The following is a 17,711-nucleotide window of genomic DNA, read 5'->3' as shown; positions in this document are numbered from 1 at the left end:
CTACACCCGCTTACCCACGAGAACATCCCCGGCACATGTACGTCCCCCCCCCGATGCCGCCTCAAATAAAAAAAATAAAAAATTGCCCATGAGAAATGGCCACACAGCATAATTTGCAGTCCAGTGTGTGTGGTCGTTTTTTACGCAGCAGGAAAAATGTATGCTGCGTTACGTTTTCTGTTTGGCAGATTTGCTATGATTTTTGTTTTTTTTATTGGTCAGCCCCCCGGAAGACGAATTCCGTTCCGGGAGGCGTTCGTACGTATGTGCCTTTTGCGCGCGCATTTTTGTATACCTTCTGGTATGTTCCTCTTTGTACGCGCGTCTGTACATACCATGTGGTATGTGCCTCCTCACACACGCGTGTGCAAAACCATATTTTAACTTTTCACCCTTAAACAAAGCTTCCAAGCACAGAGCAGTAAGCTACGCACCCTTGTCCGGATGATGGTAGGGAATTTTTCTTTTTTTTACCTACTCGTAAATCCTGACGGGATATGGCTTAAACAAAACCTAGTGGCAACCCCAAGGATTCCATAATTTTCTCCTCCTCAAGTTTTTCCTTAAGCTTCCTATCAATTTCTTCCACTGTCTTGTTCTCCAGTATTTCATCTTCATCACTATCTGACATTTCGGCGCTCTCCAATTTTGTCGTCTTTTCATTTTTTACGTCATCTGGTTGATCATTTCTATCTTCCCCTTTATCTTCACTTTGTTCAAAATCGGGGATATTTTTATTTTTCATTTCCTCAACCGTTTCATAATGGCAGTTGTCTCTTAGTTGTGTTCTTCTGTAATGTCCTCTTCTGTTATCTGTCCATCCATGTCGATCCCATTCATTAAAATGGCTCCTCTGTCCGTGATGATATCCCTGGTCATTTTCATCATTGGGGTTACCATAATGTCTTCTGTGATATTTTCTTTTATGGTTATAATTAGCATCATCCTCCTGGTCGGAAAAATCAAAATCTTTCCTTTTCCTTTCTCCATCTCGATCCCAATACCTGTCTCTATGCCTATCCACATGTCTGTAATTCCTTCGATCGTGTCGGGACCCTTCTCTCCCATCGGCGTCATCTTTTCTGTGATGATATCTGTGAGATTCGTATCTCCTACCTTTCCCTCCTTCCAAATCTCGCCCCTTCCTGTCATCGTAACTATGTTCACGATGACGTGTGTGTTCGTGTCGAGCTCCGGCCCTATGCCTATGTGTACGCTCATGTCTGCGCTGCAATCTGTCCATTCGTTTATCTCCTTTACGTTCCCTACTTCCCTCATCACTTTGGATGTCCTCCTCTCCTCTTGTATCATATTTATTGCTACTTCTTTCTACCTTCTCAGAAATGTCAATGTATTGAAGTTTGCTCAGGTCGCTATCGGAGGAAATTGATTCTTTTTCGTTTGCATCCATGTCACTGTGTTCATGGCTCTTTTTTTCCTCTGGTGAATTTATATTTTCCTCACCCTTATGGGAATCATGTGTATGGTCCTCTTCACTAGCGTTGCCATCCCCTTTCGATTTTTTTTTCTTTTTTCCTTCTGTTCGACGCTTCTTTGCATCTTTTAACTTATTTGCCTCTTTTTTATATTCCCTGCCTTGGTCATCATCATAGCTATCTTCGTCGTCGTTGTCATCACCTCTCTTCCCCCTTTTACTTTTTTTAATAATTTTTTTATCTTTCCTCTCTCCTTTTTTCTTTCTGCTGGACCTCTTGGTGCCACTTTCACTGGAACTTGTCCTATTCGTGGATGTGCTGGGCTTTGAATCTGCACTTTGCCTTGTATCGGAGCTCTCCCGTGAATGGGCACTTGAAGAATCCCTGCTTGCGCCCCTTCTGATGGGCGTTGAACTGGCGGATCGTTTCCTTTGTCTTTTCTTTTGAGAAGATTCACGCGCGGGGGGTGGCGATTTGGATACCCTCGAAGGATCGGAGGATGATTCACTGCTCGATTTATTGCGCCTCCTACGAACATGCTTTTTTTTTTTTTTTTCAGATTCTCCTTTTTTATCATTCTTGGTTTTATCTTCACCTGTCATACCCTTCTTTGGGACCCATAGTCCTTTTTCGTTTTTCATGAGGTTGTTGCTTTTTCTGCAAATGGAAAAGAAGGGAGAAAAAAAAAAAAAAAAAAAAAATTAATACAAAAAGTGTCTGCACAACATGTACACGTAAGTTTTGCTTATCAAGAGCTACAGGTTGTTACATGACACATGGAGAATGGTTAACCAGAAGATGAGGTCATAAGAGAAACAAAGAAATGTTCCCCTCTTTTTTACTCAATTCGGTATCATACCTCAAGTGTGCACTGCTATCATGTGCATCATCGTCATCCTCGGAGCCCTTCTTTTTCAATTTCACTAATGAGTGGGCAAAGTCCCAATTTCGATGTTTTATTAGTTCCGCATCATCTTGCTCCTTCAGCGACTTTTCCTGATTGTAAACAGGCACTAATTGGGGCATTTTTATTTCGAGAAATTCTTCACCTGTGTGTCTCTCTGGGGACACTTTTCTCTATATTTTGCTCTCCCCTTCTGGCTTATTAACAGCAGGGGAAACTATTCACTATGCGGAAAAATCACGGGGTGGAAGGTTCCACTTCTGTGGGATATCGCCGAATAGTGGGAATAACTCTATGTGAATTTTGTTCCCTTTCAAACGTGGTTTCTTCGCTCTCTGTGTTTTCCCCTTTTATGACTCGGTTGGATGAAAAAGGGGATAATTTAAAAAAAAAAATTAGAAATGGTCGAAAGGTAGAGCTATACTTAGGTAAAATAAATTAGAAAAAAAAAAAAAAAAAAAAAAAAAAAAACGTTCACAAATAGATTTGTAGCTTGCCTGTTCATTTGCCTTCACAAATTGGTTGAAAATGGTATATCGGGGAAAAATACGCCAGTCGGGTGTCGTGCCTGGTTCGACCAGTTTAAAGCGCAAACGGGAAATAGTGGAAAGAAAGAACAAAAGTAAAAAAAAAGGTGAAGGGACCTTTCTGCTAACCTTTTTATAATTTTTTTTCCTTCTCATTTCTCCCATTTTGAAGAAAACCAATATGAACCACTATAGGCAGGATTTATATCTTTTCCCCTCCCTGTTGAGTAAGGTCTACTTTTATAAAACGTTTGTACCACTCTCCATTCATGTAAGAAAGTTTTCCCTCACGTTTGCGCTGCTATATTTTATCGGATATCACAACACTGTATCGTCTTGCGGCGCATTAAGAAACATGCACGAGTGAAAAAAAAAAAAAAAAAAAAAGGAAAGAAAAGAAAAGAAAAGAAAAGTAAAAGGAAAAGGAAAAGGAAGAATCATTTGGATGATATTTTTAACGGGGGGAAAGTCCAAAGCGAAAAGTTTTTATCGTAAAAAAAGCAGCGAAATAAAGTGAGGATGTGTTTACATTTATCATTAACGTGTAACTAACCCGAGAAGTGGGTGAAATATTTTCTTTTTAAGCGTTTCGCATGTGTTTTCTCAGCCATGTTAAATGAACAGATATATCCATCGAAGGGGGGGGCCTCTACCTCACATGCATTATTGGGATGGTCATATCGCCTGACACGTAGCGCAGACAAGCTTGACACGTTACAGAAACGTGTTAATGATGTTGTTGCAAACGTCTAGTCGTTTAACGTGCTTCGTCCTGGTGTACGTTACCTTCAAATTTTCGAGGACATCTAAGAGGTAAAAATTTGTAAAGCGCATGTGTCCGCCCTTTTTCGGTGTGTATGTGTGTATAACCATCTCCCCCTGTGTGCATTTAGGAGGAAATGGGAAGAGACTCAAACTGAGAAAGTGATTACCTCCGTAATTGGCGCTTAGGACCGACAGCAAGAAGCTGAGACAGCTACAGAGGGACTCCTTTACCATATTTTTCTTTTCTGCGCATAGGGAAGAGGGGCAGACGAAAGTTGAAGTAAAAATGAATGCTTCTATATGTTGACACGCTTTTGCACAAAAAAGTCGGTACACGCATGTACGGAGGAACATGGAAAGTGGAGGAGACCCTTGAACAGAGACGGCGGATCCTTCTCGCCATCACCATCATTCACACCACTTACCATAGTTGAAAATCACATTGTTGATTATATTGCAAAATATATCCATATGAAAATTAGCTGTTCGTTCCGCGTTCTCCTTGTAGTTCATTTTTATTAATGCCCCGCTAACCAGGTCTTCGTTCTCTAGACACACCTGCAGAATGGAAGGTGTCAAAATGATATTACTCGATAAATAGCAAGCAAGCTATTTTTTTTTTTTTTTTTCCAATTAGCATGTCCAGGTGTCAGGCAAATGCGACCACCAACTGGAGTGGCATACACCCAGGTATATGTTCTTTTCGTGTATAACCAGAATGAGCAGATTGAAGAGGCCTATCAAGTGGTCCTCACTAATTTGGAGGGGATTCAAAAAGAAGTCTTTCGAAAGCCCCACACTGATGCTGGACAAAAAGGATGACTCGCCGCTATTTTCTACAACTTCGATTTGGAAAAAATCATCCACAAAAAATAGCAAAGAGGAATAGAGCAAAATAATGAGAGAATTTTTCTCCAGGACGCGGAAGGGAATGTGATAAACACCCTGTTCGAGTATTAAAAAAACGAAGTCATGAGATTTAAAATAATTTTCCAAATTGGTGTGATCATATTTTATACCCTCTATATTGTGTATCTCTTCTTTCTGAAGAAATGACACCATTTCGTTTATGAAATTCTTTTCTTCCTGGTTTTGGTTATTATCCTTGTTGCTATGTGATCCTTGCTCAATTTTGTCGCTATCAGATGGAGGATTTTTTGGGGGCATATTGTCGGACTTATGACCACTTATGAGATTTACATCGGTCGAGCTGGGGAAATGCCCATGGTTCACTTCATAAAAGTAGTGAAGAATAACCGGGTTCAGAAGAAACATGTGTACCCGTTGCAGTAGGGCAAAAGTGTATCTAAAATAGATGTGAGTATTCAATATGAGATCATTATAATCGGGGGAGTTTAGAATTTTCTGCCTTAATAAAAATAGCTCTGAGAAGTTGTTTTTTTCAAGGAGCATATTTTCAATGGTTTTTTTATATAAATTTGACATGGTATAACTTCCCTGTTCTTTAATTTTTAATATTTCTAGAACCCGCTTCTCTGTGCCATCAAAAAGGGTTCTAAAAGCTTCATGTACTTTTAGGTGACCTATTTCTTCTGCACTGTCTTTCAGCAGCACAGACAAGCAGTCTAGGGACTTGTAGTAAATTAAATAGACGCAGGTACTTACAAAGTAAAACAGAATATCCACCTCTGTATTTACTTGCTTTCTTAGGCCAATTTTTTTCCCAATGTTTATGTGGTCCAGATATTTTATGTCCCCATCGTTGTTCATATATTTTTCGTAATTTATTTGCAGATCATTTAGGACATGCTTGCAAAAAAAGATGCTTCTCGCTTCTCTGCACTCGAGTATATCGCACAGCTTGGTGATAAGGCTGCAAAGGAAGTCGTAGTAAATAAAAAAAAAATTGTCCATTGTGGCGCCCCTAGGAGGGGATGGTAGCCTGATTAATAGGCGAAGGTGTGAGCATGCCGAATTGACGTCATGTTGGTTCATTTTTCACAAATATGTGTGATCTCTCTTACCTCGTGCGCTTAACGAAGAACAAAAAGGAATAGGGATTCTTCACCTCAGTGAGGAGATGCAACACCACTTTACATGTTTCAACAACGTTGCCGAATGTTTCATATATATTTACACTTCTGAAAATAAAAAGTAAAAATATTGTACAGGCGTATTCCAGAAAAACGTGCTTTACTTGCTTGGTATATTTGTCTCTGCTTTCCTGATGAATATCATATAAGGCTAATTCTTCGTTGTAAAGAACCACTTTGATTATGTTCTTTTTATTTTGGTTCAGGTTGAATAATTTAATCATAATTTTACATAAAAAAATGGATAAACTTTTGTCATAAAAAAAAGTCTGTCTTTTAATTATGTACTGAATTAAGAAGTACACATAGTGTGAATTGTACAGAAAATCGTCTGGCAGGATTTGCAAAATTGATGTCTTCTGATTTAGGTTATCATCTGAGAGAGTGAATATTTTGTAAAGTATTTCCGAGCCCACGTTGATGTTTATTTGCTCTTGGCTCATGTCTAATTGTTCGAAGTTTTTTATCTTTTTTATTCTGCATGAAGGTGGACACATGGTAAGGAAAAGTACATAAGTGAGAGGGGCATGTTTAAAACTATTTTTTTTTTTTTTTTTTTTTTTTTCTTCTTTTTTGACGAGGATAGGATATATCCCCACAGGTTGACATTTTCACAATTCGCAAAATTGGTTTTTCCTTCGTGGAGACGCCCGATAAGGTTACCCACAGCAATTTTTTCTGTGGGAGGGAAGGCCGAGTTCTTTTATTCAACCTCTTTTTTCCCCACCTGTTGATGTAAAAATGAATGTCTAACACATCCACCGGTAAGTAGAAGTTCCTGTTCAAGCAAATTTTGTCCTTTCCTTTGATTAAGTTTTCTCTAACGTCCTTCACCTTGTTGAATATAATGTACAGTAGTATTATCAACTGGGTGATGTGCTTCTCATCCAGCTTACCGTACGCACACTCGCTATTCAAGATGGTGTGGATTATCTGTATGGGAAGTATGCGGAAAGTTAATTGTTACGACAAAGGGGCTGACCCTCCAATAGGGGCACACATTTTATCGCTGTAGTTTAAAATAGAAAGTCACGTTGTGTATGATTAATGCTTTAGGCTATCTCAGGGTCGTTTCTTCCCCAATTTACCGTTTTGCCATACCTGGAGAACCAGGAGGTATCTATCCACATGCTGTGGCCCATTTATGACGCCAAAAAAAAGGCCAATAATTCTTTCCAGAACGAAGACAAAAGTGGAATGAATCCCATCGCGCGTAAGTCCCCTTCGATGGATATCCTTATACGTTTCTATGGTCCCCATGCAAATTTTGTTTAGAATGTAAAGACAACTCAGAGTGACATTCTTCTGATTATTCTCCTTTAAATTTTTGAAGTAATTTTCTAGGAAAAAATAGTAGTTGCTTGGATTAACATAAGAGCCCACAAGGTAAAGGCAGTTCATATAAATTTGCCAGCGTTCTTCGTCTAGTTTTTTTTCAAATGCAGAAAGGAGATGTGTAAAAAAGTGAGGAAGATGTTCCGTTATATTTTCTTCAATGAAATAAAATAGTAGCAAAATAATTTTGGCGTTTTCCAGAGATTCCAATTTATTAGATTCATCCTCTTTTTTCGAATACAAATGTTTAAAGTACGCATTCAAAATGGTGAAGGATAGTTGCTTGCATTGTCTGTTCATTTCGTTGTGGGTAATTTTTATTTGAGTAATTTTGTTTTCTCTGAGGATTTCCATAATACGTTGATTACTGTGGAGGAAATTTTGGAGCAACTTCTCGTGATACTCTACAGAATATTGGTGTTCCCTTATTTGGTCAGAGTGATATCCGCTGTGCGAGTTATAATCTTCTTCGTTTATCTGGTCATGTGTGGACTCAAGAAGGATTCCATTTCCATCGGTGGAGGAAGGATGCGTAGTAGCTATATTTAAGATGTACATATTTTTCTTCACCAAAAAAGAGCTACGACAGAAGGAAGGGAAGTAGTAATCCGTGAGAGGCAACGGTAAAGTGAAAGCCGTCTTGTACGACCACTCAGGATGAAAGTGGTAGATAATTTCATCATTCATATTTTTGTCGAGATCGAAATTCTTCCTTCTGCATATCAGCTGGATATACAAAAAGGACACCAGTCTGAAAATTTTGTAATTATCAAAACAAGCCGAAAAGAGGTAGGGCAATAAAAAGGTGACAAAGTCATTTGACTCATTAAATTCGTAAAGCAATATAAAGATGAATGAATAAAATTGAAACTTCACTTTTGTGCTTCTATCATTATATAAGTTGCACAAGTAATTTATATTTACATAGGCATTGTCGTAGAAACTTTTTATCGGGACCACGTTTGGATCCTTATACCCAATTAGCATTTCAATAATTTTGTAATTTTTGGAATTGCTATTATGTAGAATTAGCTTCACCAGTGTGTTCATGCATTTTATTTTCACTTTACTGTATTTGTTGCAGAGGCATTTGAGTAAGCAGGTGCTGATGATGTAGTGATAATTTACGTAGTTGTCCTCTACTTGTTCAATAATTTCCTCTATGAAGCTCATCATTAGACAGTTTATTTCACAGCAATGGTCGAATAGGCCCGTTAGACACACCCGTATTATCTTATCCGCGTGGTTCATGAACTGAGAAAAGAGGGATAAATGAGAAGGATACCATTGTGTTGAATGTGCGGACTGGATAGTAGTCTTCCAACTTGGAATGCGCAGGTTCCTTCCATGTGAAACTCTGCAACACATGGCTCCCCTACCTGCTCCCTGGAAGCATCCCGCACGAGGATGTAAAAATACGCGAACAGAAAATATCTTGTGTTTTCATTCACAAGGTAGCTTGTGAGAACCATCGGCTTGTGGTCGAAGAGCCTGATGTTCTCGTCAGCCTCGCCAATGGGTAAGGTACACTCATGCGCGTTTAGAGTGGCAATCAAAGCATCAATTATGTAGTTGAAAAACTTGTTAGTATTATTCTCATCTAGAATCTGTAATAAGGTGTACAAAACGAGTAAGACATATTTTTCTTCCTTCTTCTCAAACACGAGCAGTAGACAGTGGAACATTTTACTAAGCGCATAACCCTTGTAATCATTGTAATCATTGTGATCATTGTGATCATTGTAATCATTTTGATCATTGTAATCATTGCTCATGCTGAAGAAGAAAAATAAATCTTCTAAAACGAGAAAGTTATTTTTTTTAATTTCGTGGATGTATTTTTTTAGCAACCTTTTCTTATCACCGCAGTTGGATATTTCACTGCACTTGGCTTCCTGCCAATCGCCCACATATTCATTAATGTACTTCTTCAGCGCAGTTAGAAGTTCGTCTTTTTGGAGGCTATCCGAAAAGCATAAATTGGAGCCCAGTGAATTGTTCTCTTGGCACTCTTTGGTAGGTGGACAATTCGGTTTCGTCTGTTCAGCATCATAATCGCCTTTGGTTGAGATGCTTGTGCAGCCACTACCTTTTGATTCCAATATTTTGTCCACACCCCCGCGTGTATCACTTCCCCGTCCGAGATGGTCCTTACAGCTTAGTCTGTTCCCGCTTTTGTAGTAAAGCAGAGCCTCCCTAATGACGCTGTCGTACTGCTTAGCTTTCTTTTTTGCTTTCACGGGGTTGAGACTGTATTGAATCATTTTCTTATGCGGAAGTTCAGAAAAATAAGTTAAAATAAGTTAAAATAAATTAAAATAAATTAAAATAAATTAAAATAAATGGAAAGAAAAAGATGGAAAAAAGGAGTTACTACTCCTAGGAATGGTAAAAACTTAATGGGGTGTGTGAAAATATGGAGATGTTCCTAAAGGGGGTCATTCATCAGTGAAAAAAAAAAAATATATATATAATACACGTACATACATATACATATCACAGGATAGGACAGTTTCCTAAAGAGCTTCACAGTTAATAAAAACAAACGTTGCCCCTTTTTCAAATTTGGAAAAGAACCTCGCACAGAAATGTACTTTCGAATCAATTGTGCTAACTGGGACAGCGGGGCCGCGAAGATAATTTCACCTAAACATTTCACTATCCACGGGGTGCCAAATCCCTGTCTGTGAATGCACCGGTGTAATATATAAGCCTTTCCCCCCGAGCAAAAAGGGCGAACCTCACTGCACTTAATCAATCCCCTCTGGAAAAGCTTTCTATATCGCTGCTAGCCGTTGGTATCGTTTGCCAGTGCCACCCGCACACGTACACTTTGGTAAGGTGGCTGTTTGAAGGACCCCTCGTGGGCCGACCAACCAAATGTCCAACGCATGTTATTATATCATTTTGTGTGCAATTTTTTTTGCTTGTTTTTCTCCCGTTACACCACAATGTGGGCTCTCGCCCTTGAAACAGTTTAGTTTGACTCACGCAGGTCCAATTATTCCCTTTTTTTTAATGACATAAGAAAAAATCCCCGCAGTTATAGCATAAGTGTGTGTTGTGACGCCCATTGGGGGTCTTCTCGTAAAAATAACTCTCCCTCGTAAGTTTGCACCCCATTAGGAAAGTGCCTACTCCCGGGTGTAGAATAAATGGGAAGCCCGAGGGAATAACACAGCGAGGCGAGAGTGCCCCTAGACCTTTGTACATATGTGCTTAAATAAGGATGGATTCCCCCATGTGCGGAGTGGTTCCTACCTTGCGGATTCGTTATTCAGATGTTGCGTTAATATTTCTTTAGGCCAAAATATTCAGGATGTTTTTTTCCACTTATTTAAAATGACGCATAAAGGGCTTTACAAAATGACTCGCAAATTTTAGGGCGCCGGTTTGCTTTTCCGTTAACTCAGTTGGTTTTCCTTCTTTGAATCCCTCTCTTTTTTTTTTTTTTTTTTTTTTTTTTTTCTTCTTCTCTCAGTGTATATGAAGAGAAGAGGGTTGAAGAAACAGCGCGCATGTTAGTAATGTGCTAATGCAGCCTCTTCAGCCGAGTCGTCCTCGCTAGTGGGTTACCTCTTCAATTTTTGATAGGATATTACTCCCCAATTTAACACATACACGTGAAGAGTGTTTTCTTTATTCCTATCAAGAGGTAATACCCCTACAAAGAGGGGGCACAGCTTAGCACGTCTCGATGCGAACACACACCAAATGAGCGCCAGGGCAAATGTGTTAGTTCTGTCGCTCTTTTCTCAGATGCGTTTCCCCCAAAATGGGCATAGAAAGCTACTTCCTAAAGTACGTTAAGGCAACGTACATAACGAGGAGGAGAAGCGAAATGAGGAAAACCATAGAGAATTTGAAAAATAATATTTACACATACAACAATTACAGCTGTAAAAATATAAAGTATCACATGGGGGAAGAAGATACATCCGATAGGAGTAGCCACTACAGCGTTCAAATTGATGAAGAGGTACAGAAGGTGATGCGCTTTGTGAATCCTCTCCCATTTGGTGAAGACAATATCACGTCAAGCATCCCTCCACACGGAAGTAACAATCAGACGGAATGTCCAAATGAAGAAGAGCATGGGAGTTTGAACGCAGGTGATCCGTATCGTGACATGACATACACTCACACGGAAGGTAGTCCCAATACACAGAGTGCAGGAGACCCCAGAAAAGAAAAAAAAAACACAGCAAAAAAAAACAAGGCATACATTTTAAATTACCGAATTAATCATATCGTAGGAAAAAGAGGAAAAAGGGAACAGTACAGATACACCTACTTGAAATCCCCATTCAAATACAAATATGCATTAAGACATTACGTTTTTGAAAAATATAAATACCATTTCTATTTTTACAATATAACTCACTTTAACATTCATATAATTTTTAACATCATTTTATCTTCCATGACAAGCCAGACTTCTGTCAAGTGCAATATCCACTGGTTCTACCCTGGAAGGAATTTATTCGATTCTGAATTTTTGAGGAAGTGTTTTCTTCCCTTGATTGAGAGGAGAGACGATAGGCATGAGGGTCAGTCAGTAATCAATTCGTATGTGCGGAAACACATCGAAGAAGCATACAATAATGCCGTCCATAATGAAGAGGAGAACAAATTACTTCCTCCACGTAATTTCGACATCAACTTAGACTTGACAAAATATAATATACAAAATTTGTTGCCTCTATTTTTTGAAAATAAATCATTCAGTCAGAATTATAAAAATTTGTTTCTACTGGAAGAGAAATGTTTCAAACAAGTGAAGAGCAAAATAAGGAAGAAAAATTTCCACTGGTTTTTAAACAAAAATCCGAATGGATAGAAATGCGCGCAGTAGATGTGACACATAACCCCCGTCAAGGAAATAGTGGACACACCACTCGGCTGGAATAACAAATGTACAAATTAAATGCACGTTGGAGTGTTTGCAGCTGCATATCCCCCCAAGAGCTACAAAGTTATGAACCAATTGAAGGGTGCGCCAAAATCCCATTCATACAAAAAAAAAAACAAAAACAAAAAGTAGCCACAAAAAAAAAAAAAAAAAAAAAAAAAGAAAACAAAACAAAACAAAACAAACCAAACAAAAATATATACATAAACATTAGTATGAATACGTAAGTGTTACCGTGCTCCGGCATGAAGTAGCGGCTGTCATCCCATTACCGCTTCTTGAACCTGCTCTTCGGAGTCATTTTCTCCCCTATAATGAAGGACGAATTCTGAAGAAGCAAAGGAAAGTTGCAAATAAATATGGACGAAGATGTCTCCACGAGGATTTCATAGCGGTTGTACAAATGCATTGCCAATGCACGGTGTACAACCAAAGCTTCTTCCATTTGAAAAGCTATGATCGCACAAATGACGCACATGAACCTGACTACAGTGCCATATGGCGGAAGCTGTGGCCATATTTTCGTCTTACCGTCATTCCAGAATTTTGAGAAAACTTTTCCGTTACTTGTTTGTGGAAGGATAAATCGGTGATCTGCAAAAAAGGGGGGCCGCCAAAGTGGAAGCATATTAATGTACCAAATGTAGAAATGCATCAAGAGACATCGGATGCTCATGAGGGGGAGCTGAGTCAACACGTCTCTACACACAGACACATAGGTGTGCCTTAATAAGTTCATACCTGCTGATTTAGGTCGCGTATAATTTGCTGCTTCTCCCGTATGATTTTTTTCTTCTCCTCAGCCATAGCTTCTTTATTATGAATTTCTTGCTTCTGATTTGCACACAGTTTTGCATTTATAATTTCTACATTTCTGAGCTGCTGCAGAAGTTCGGCATTCGTTTTGGCTTTCTCGTGAAGAATACTAATTTTTTTTTTAACTTGAGCTTTCAACTGTTTGTTTCTTTCTTGTGCCATTTTTAACTCATTCAAACATTTGCTCGTTTCCCTGGAATTATTCTTGTTCGAATTTTCATAATTTATTTTCAAATCATAAATACAGGATATGAAATGGTCTCTCTGACTTTCCAACAAAGCACTTAACAGTTGATTAAATTCGTAAATATACATGATGATATTTTTTTTGTCTATTATGCCTTCCTTTCCATTGATGTTTATATTTGTTGCGTAAATTTTTTTCAAATTTTTTTTTCCACTTTTTAAATTTATTAATTTTTTTATATACAAGTTGCTGCTGTAATCGAACACTGAATTTTTGGAAATGTCGAAGAAGTAGTTATGCATCGTTTCGCAGAAATGCTCCTTTGCGTGGTCAATGAGTTTTTTCTTTTTTCTTTTCTCAACGGAATACTTGCGCTTGTTAATGTCTTTCCTGAAAAAGTCGTACATGTTGAAGGAGTACCCTTTGCGCTTGACTCGACCACTTTGTTTACGCGTTCCACGGTGCCTATTTCTCATATCACTTGCGCTCTCCTTATGGCGTCTCTTTTCATGCCTATCGCTTACCTGTCTGATTTTCCCTGTGCCTATTTTGTTTTCACCTTCTTTATGCCTCCACCGGTGTTTGGTACCTTTTCCCTTCTTACTGTCCATTCGTATCATTTTTCTAAATCTGAAAAAGAAAGTGAGCGAGTCATGCCTCCTCATGGCCCCCCTATTCTTTCCACATGTATTGTACTCTGTAGAGAAGTCCAACCTTTCGACGATATCTTTTTTCTCTGCACATATGTTCACCTCAGAATTAGCATAGTTACTGCGTACACTACACATTTGCAAATGGGGATGGATTCCGTCATTTTTCGTTGACCTAATGACAGGGTCATTAATTCTGTTTACATTTTCTGCTTCACTTGGGATTTCTTCGATGGGCACTGTCAAATGGTTGGATACTCCCTGCCTGTTCACACTTGTACATGTTGCGTTAACATCGAGAAGGGTACTTCCCCCTCCTAGAGTGCACAATTTCCTATTTCCCTCTCCTTCAGAAATGGCACTACATGTAAGTTCATTAATCTTAGTTCTTTCGCTTCCTTCCCCTAACGCCTGGCAACAATTACAATGACGATCTACACTTGCAGCTACAAAGGGAGGCACAACAAAGTAGTTTCCCTTGCTTATAAAAAAATTTACGATTCGTAAGAAGGTGTATTTAATATATGCAATTAGTTTTTTTTTTCTTCTGAGGAGTTTTTTTTTTTCCTTTATTTTTATCCCCTTCAGTCTGTTTAAGCGATCATAATTTACAGAACATCCAATGAAGCCACAGAATAAACAAATTTTTGCATTTTGTTTTTTTTCACATACATCACAATTGGCTATCTGATAATTGTACTGTTTATATCGACAGATGGGACAAGATGTGAAACAGCATTTTTTAAGACAGCTGGAATGGAATATATGACCGCAAAGAATGTTAATGCACACGTTATTAAAAATTGTTTTCCTCTCACTTTTTTTTTTTTTCTTCACTTGACTGTTATACTTTTTTTGTATATTATGGATAAATGAGATAACGGATAGGTAGTAGCTCCTGTTCTCTTCATTGGTGTAACTGCTTAACGTCTTAACGCAATAATATTGGCGCTCCTTCGTTCGCCTGCCCAAAGCTTTTGTTTCATACGGACACCCCTTCCTGAACGTATTGCTGTGGTAGCTTCGTGAACTGCTACTGCTATTGCTGATACTGCTAGTTTTACTATTGCTATGGCTCCTACTTATTTTTCCGCTCTGCTCATCCTGACCGTAATATGTTTCGCCAAAGGTGGTAGCACCGGTGTTAGCGACGGGAACCACAACAGCGCATTCGGCGCTACTGCCATTGTCTTGGTTCGGTGGGGATGGCCTGCTTGCCTTGGGTTCCCTCCTTTTTTGCGTTCCAAAGTTTAAATTAAAAACGTGCGATATTACCTTACTGAGGCTGTCCGAGTACAACGGTTCCAGACAAACTGCACAGGAGAGTTGTATTTTGTTTTGCGAAATGAGATAAAGGGGATTGATAAATCTGCTTTTGCGAGACGGTTGCATATTCTCAAGTATGTGCGGAAAGCTATGCTCTCCGTTCTGGTCCACCTTTCCGTTAGTATTCGCATTCACATCCCCCTCTCCCCCCTCTTGGTAGAACGTCTTCACGCGTACCATCCGTTGCGTGTTTTTCTTTATCCTGGTAGTGGCATTCATGGTGATGTCCTTCACGATGTAAACTTTTAATCTTTTCTTTTTTTTCATGTTAAAAAAACTAATCCTCTTCACCTTTTTCACAATTTTCTTCGCATACACATCGAACGTTAGGAAGTAGATCATGTACTCTTCATTATTTTTTTTGTTTAAAACTTTTAAAAAAAATATGAAATTGTCAAAGGGGTGTAGGAGCTCAAGGAACTCCGAGGGGGATAAACAGTTGGACACATTAACGCAGAGCAGAACCGATATGGCCATTTCCCCTGGGGTGTATCGTCCCTCGCTTAACTTTCTCTTCAAATTATAACTATCGTGGCTGCCGTGGTGGCTTCCGCGAAGACTACTGCTCGTACCGCTAGCAGTGGCAGAGTTATTGCTGTTCTGCTTGTATAGATAGTAACCCTTGAAGCAACGAATGTAGCCCGTGATGGACTGAATTTTGGTGTTCCCACAGTTGTAATTGAATATGTAATATTTCCTCTTTGTCTTCGATATGGTTCCTCCTTCCGCTCTCATGTCACACAAGTCGCACACCACTTGGTAATTCTTAGTTTTTATTTTAATTTTTTTTTTTTTTTTTTTTCTAATTTTTCTTTTTAGTCTTATGAACAGGTGTCCCCTCATTAGCATATCATAAAAGTTGTATTTTTCTTTTTCTGAAGGGGCATATCTGGGGAGCGCATTGCATTTCGCAGTGTTTTTATTCCCACCTCTTGCCGCTTCACCTATTACCATGGCATTTTTCCCTCCCCTCTTCTCTGCCTCTTTCTTGATGCAGAAGTTACTACTGAAGCTGTGTCTGTCTCTGCGCACACTTGGCAGCACGTTATCATCCTTAAATTTTTTTTTAAATTTTTCTATTTCTTTATTTAGATCCCTTAAAAATTCATTTTGGTCATCTCCCTTTTCTGCAGGTAAACAGTACATCGTGTCGACGTCAATATTTGGAAAGAGACTGCTTGTTTGTTCTTCCGCGTTTTGGTCATTATTGGGTATAGGAAAATCCTCCACATCATCATTAACAGATTTGAATTTGCCACTTTCGCTTGCTCCTTTGTTCGTAATAACCGCTGTGGGCGCGCTTTTCTTTTTCCTTCGCTTTGTTCCTTTCCTTTTGTCCATTCCCATTTCGATCACCTCGTCGGGCGTGTGCCCCTTATTGTCTTCCTCCCTATCTGTTTCATCTCCACTGGTAGGGTTTCGACCTTTTTCCGCAGTATTTCCAGTAGGTGTACTGTCACCCCTTTCTTTTTCCCCTTTCACAGTGTCACTAACTGGACGATTTGGAGGGGCAGGATTACCCTCATTTGGTCCGTTTATGTTGAGTCCCCCTCCTCGATTTGCTCCCTCCTCCTCATTCAATTCATCGTCATCCTTGCCACATACATTAGATGAGGAATTATTTTCCTTTTTTCTCCCTTTGGATTTTTTCTTCTTTGGATTTTTTCTGCTCATTTGGGAAGTGGAAAGAAGATAAACGGGGGAGCAGCGGCGTAAAGGGGAAAAAATCAACGTAAAGAATGGAACGGAGTGGAAAAAAAAAAAAAAAAGAGAGATTCAAAAGGGGGAGAAAGTATGCATCATAATGAGAGAAGAAGGAAGATCATCACTAGCGTTACAAGTAAACAAATCTAAACAAACTACATTTACCAGACCTGCTACGCATATGAATTATGCGATTCGGTACCTTTTGCAAACGCATATAGAAGTGCTATTTTATCTGCATGTGCGAATCCTCGTTTCATTTCATTTAAGTATCTAATAATGTAAATGAAGAAGGTTTGTTCTCGCATGAAGTCAACGACTGCTCTAAGTGGCGAATAGCGACGATTCGGGGGAAGGACATATGAACTACACCACTGGATTCGGAAGGCATGCAAGTAGAGGCATATGTTATGCGCATGATTGTGTCCCTCCTTTTTTTGTAAGAAATGCAAGATGCTGCACCTACTCATAGCGCATATAATGTCAAAACAGAATTGACGAATGAATCATGTGAGACGATACGCAGAGAGGTGCTATCGTTTCGGCAACTAAGAAAAGATCCCCTATTTTTCATAGAAGGGGGGAGGTTTTCCACTTTCACCATATTCTTTGTGAACTGAACGGTTGCATTTGGACGTACAAAATACATTGGAAAAAAAAATAAATTAGTCAAAAAAAAAAAAAAAAAAAAAAAAAAAAAAACTAAGGCATGAGTAAACGAACGAATGTTGATACATATAAACAATGGATGGCGTAAAGGTAGAGAGGAATGCTAGTTGGAGGTCCCTCTGCATGTGGACGCTTTAACGGGTCGTACAAGGTACTTCCAGTCCATCGAATGAGTAAACAGGCAAGAAGGAAGGTGCTTATTTCTACTTAGCATAGCTTAGTGTACATCTGAATTGTGCCAAGTGGGCATCGCGAATGAATGAACATGCTTACATGTTGTCCATTCCCTGCTTATACCGAAAGTAAGAAATAATATACTTAACGAAATATGTACTTGTATGGAAGATGCGAAGTGGTATAATGCTTAAATTTGGGGGGGGGAAGAAAAAGTAAGAAAATTTCCACCTTATGTTACATATAAGCATA

The 17,711-nt window shown here is 39.0% G+C and overlaps 4 protein-coding genes across 4 annotated transcripts; 1 reads left to right on the top strand and 3 right to left on the bottom strand.

Moving 5' to 3' along the window:
• Positions 1 to 502: 502 nt before the first annotated feature.
• On the bottom strand, positions 503 to 2,462 carry PKNH_1011900 (conserved Plasmodium protein, unknown function; the record flags this gene model as incomplete). The annotated part of the gene is made up of 2 exons (XM_002259565.2): positions 503 to 2,093; positions 2,296 to 2,462. 2 exons carry the CDS (start codon positions 2,460 to 2,462, stop codon positions 503 to 505), a joined length of 1,758 nt encoding a protein of 585 aa, XP_002259601.2.
• Positions 2,463 to 3,581: 1,119 nt separating this feature from the next.
• Positions 3,582 to 9,285, bottom strand: PKNH_1011800 (conserved Plasmodium protein, unknown function; the record flags this gene model as incomplete). Its single annotated transcript, XM_002259564.1, has 8 exons — positions 3,582 to 3,673; positions 3,800 to 3,877; positions 4,058 to 4,190; positions 4,347 to 5,466; positions 5,618 to 6,163; positions 6,414 to 6,619; positions 6,788 to 8,275; positions 8,401 to 9,285. The coding sequence occupies 8 exons, from the start codon at positions 9,283 to 9,285 to the stop codon at positions 3,582 to 3,584; spliced, it is 4,548 nt and encodes a 1,515-aa protein (XP_002259600.1).
• A 1,511-nt stretch (positions 9,286 to 10,796) lies between these two features.
• PKNH_1011700 (conserved protein, unknown function) lies at positions 10,797 to 11,861 on the top strand (the record flags this gene model as incomplete). The annotated part of the gene is made up of 1 exon (XM_002259563.1): positions 10,797 to 11,861. The coding sequence occupies one exon, from the start codon at positions 10,797 to 10,799 to the stop codon at positions 11,859 to 11,861; it is 1,065 nt and encodes a 354-aa protein (XP_002259599.1).
• A 340-nt stretch (positions 11,862 to 12,201) lies between these two features.
• On the bottom strand, positions 12,202 to 16,586 carry PKNH_1011600 (zinc finger protein, putative; the record flags this gene model as incomplete). The annotated part of the gene is made up of 3 exons (XM_002259562.1): positions 12,202 to 12,261; positions 12,465 to 12,527; positions 12,675 to 16,586. The coding sequence occupies 3 exons, from the start codon at positions 16,584 to 16,586 to the stop codon at positions 12,202 to 12,204; spliced, it is 4,035 nt and encodes a 1,344-aa protein (XP_002259598.1).
• Between the last annotated feature and the right edge of the window lie 1,125 nt (positions 16,587 to 17,711).

This window comes from Plasmodium knowlesi, assembly GCF_000006355.2.
Source record: "Plasmodium knowlesi strain H genome assembly, chromosome: 10".
Lineage (NCBI taxonomy): Eukaryota > Apicomplexa > Aconoidasida > Haemosporida > Plasmodiidae > Plasmodium > Plasmodium knowlesi.
Note: the sequence above shows the minus strand (reverse complement) of the source record. Positions and strands in the feature narration are given on the sequence as shown.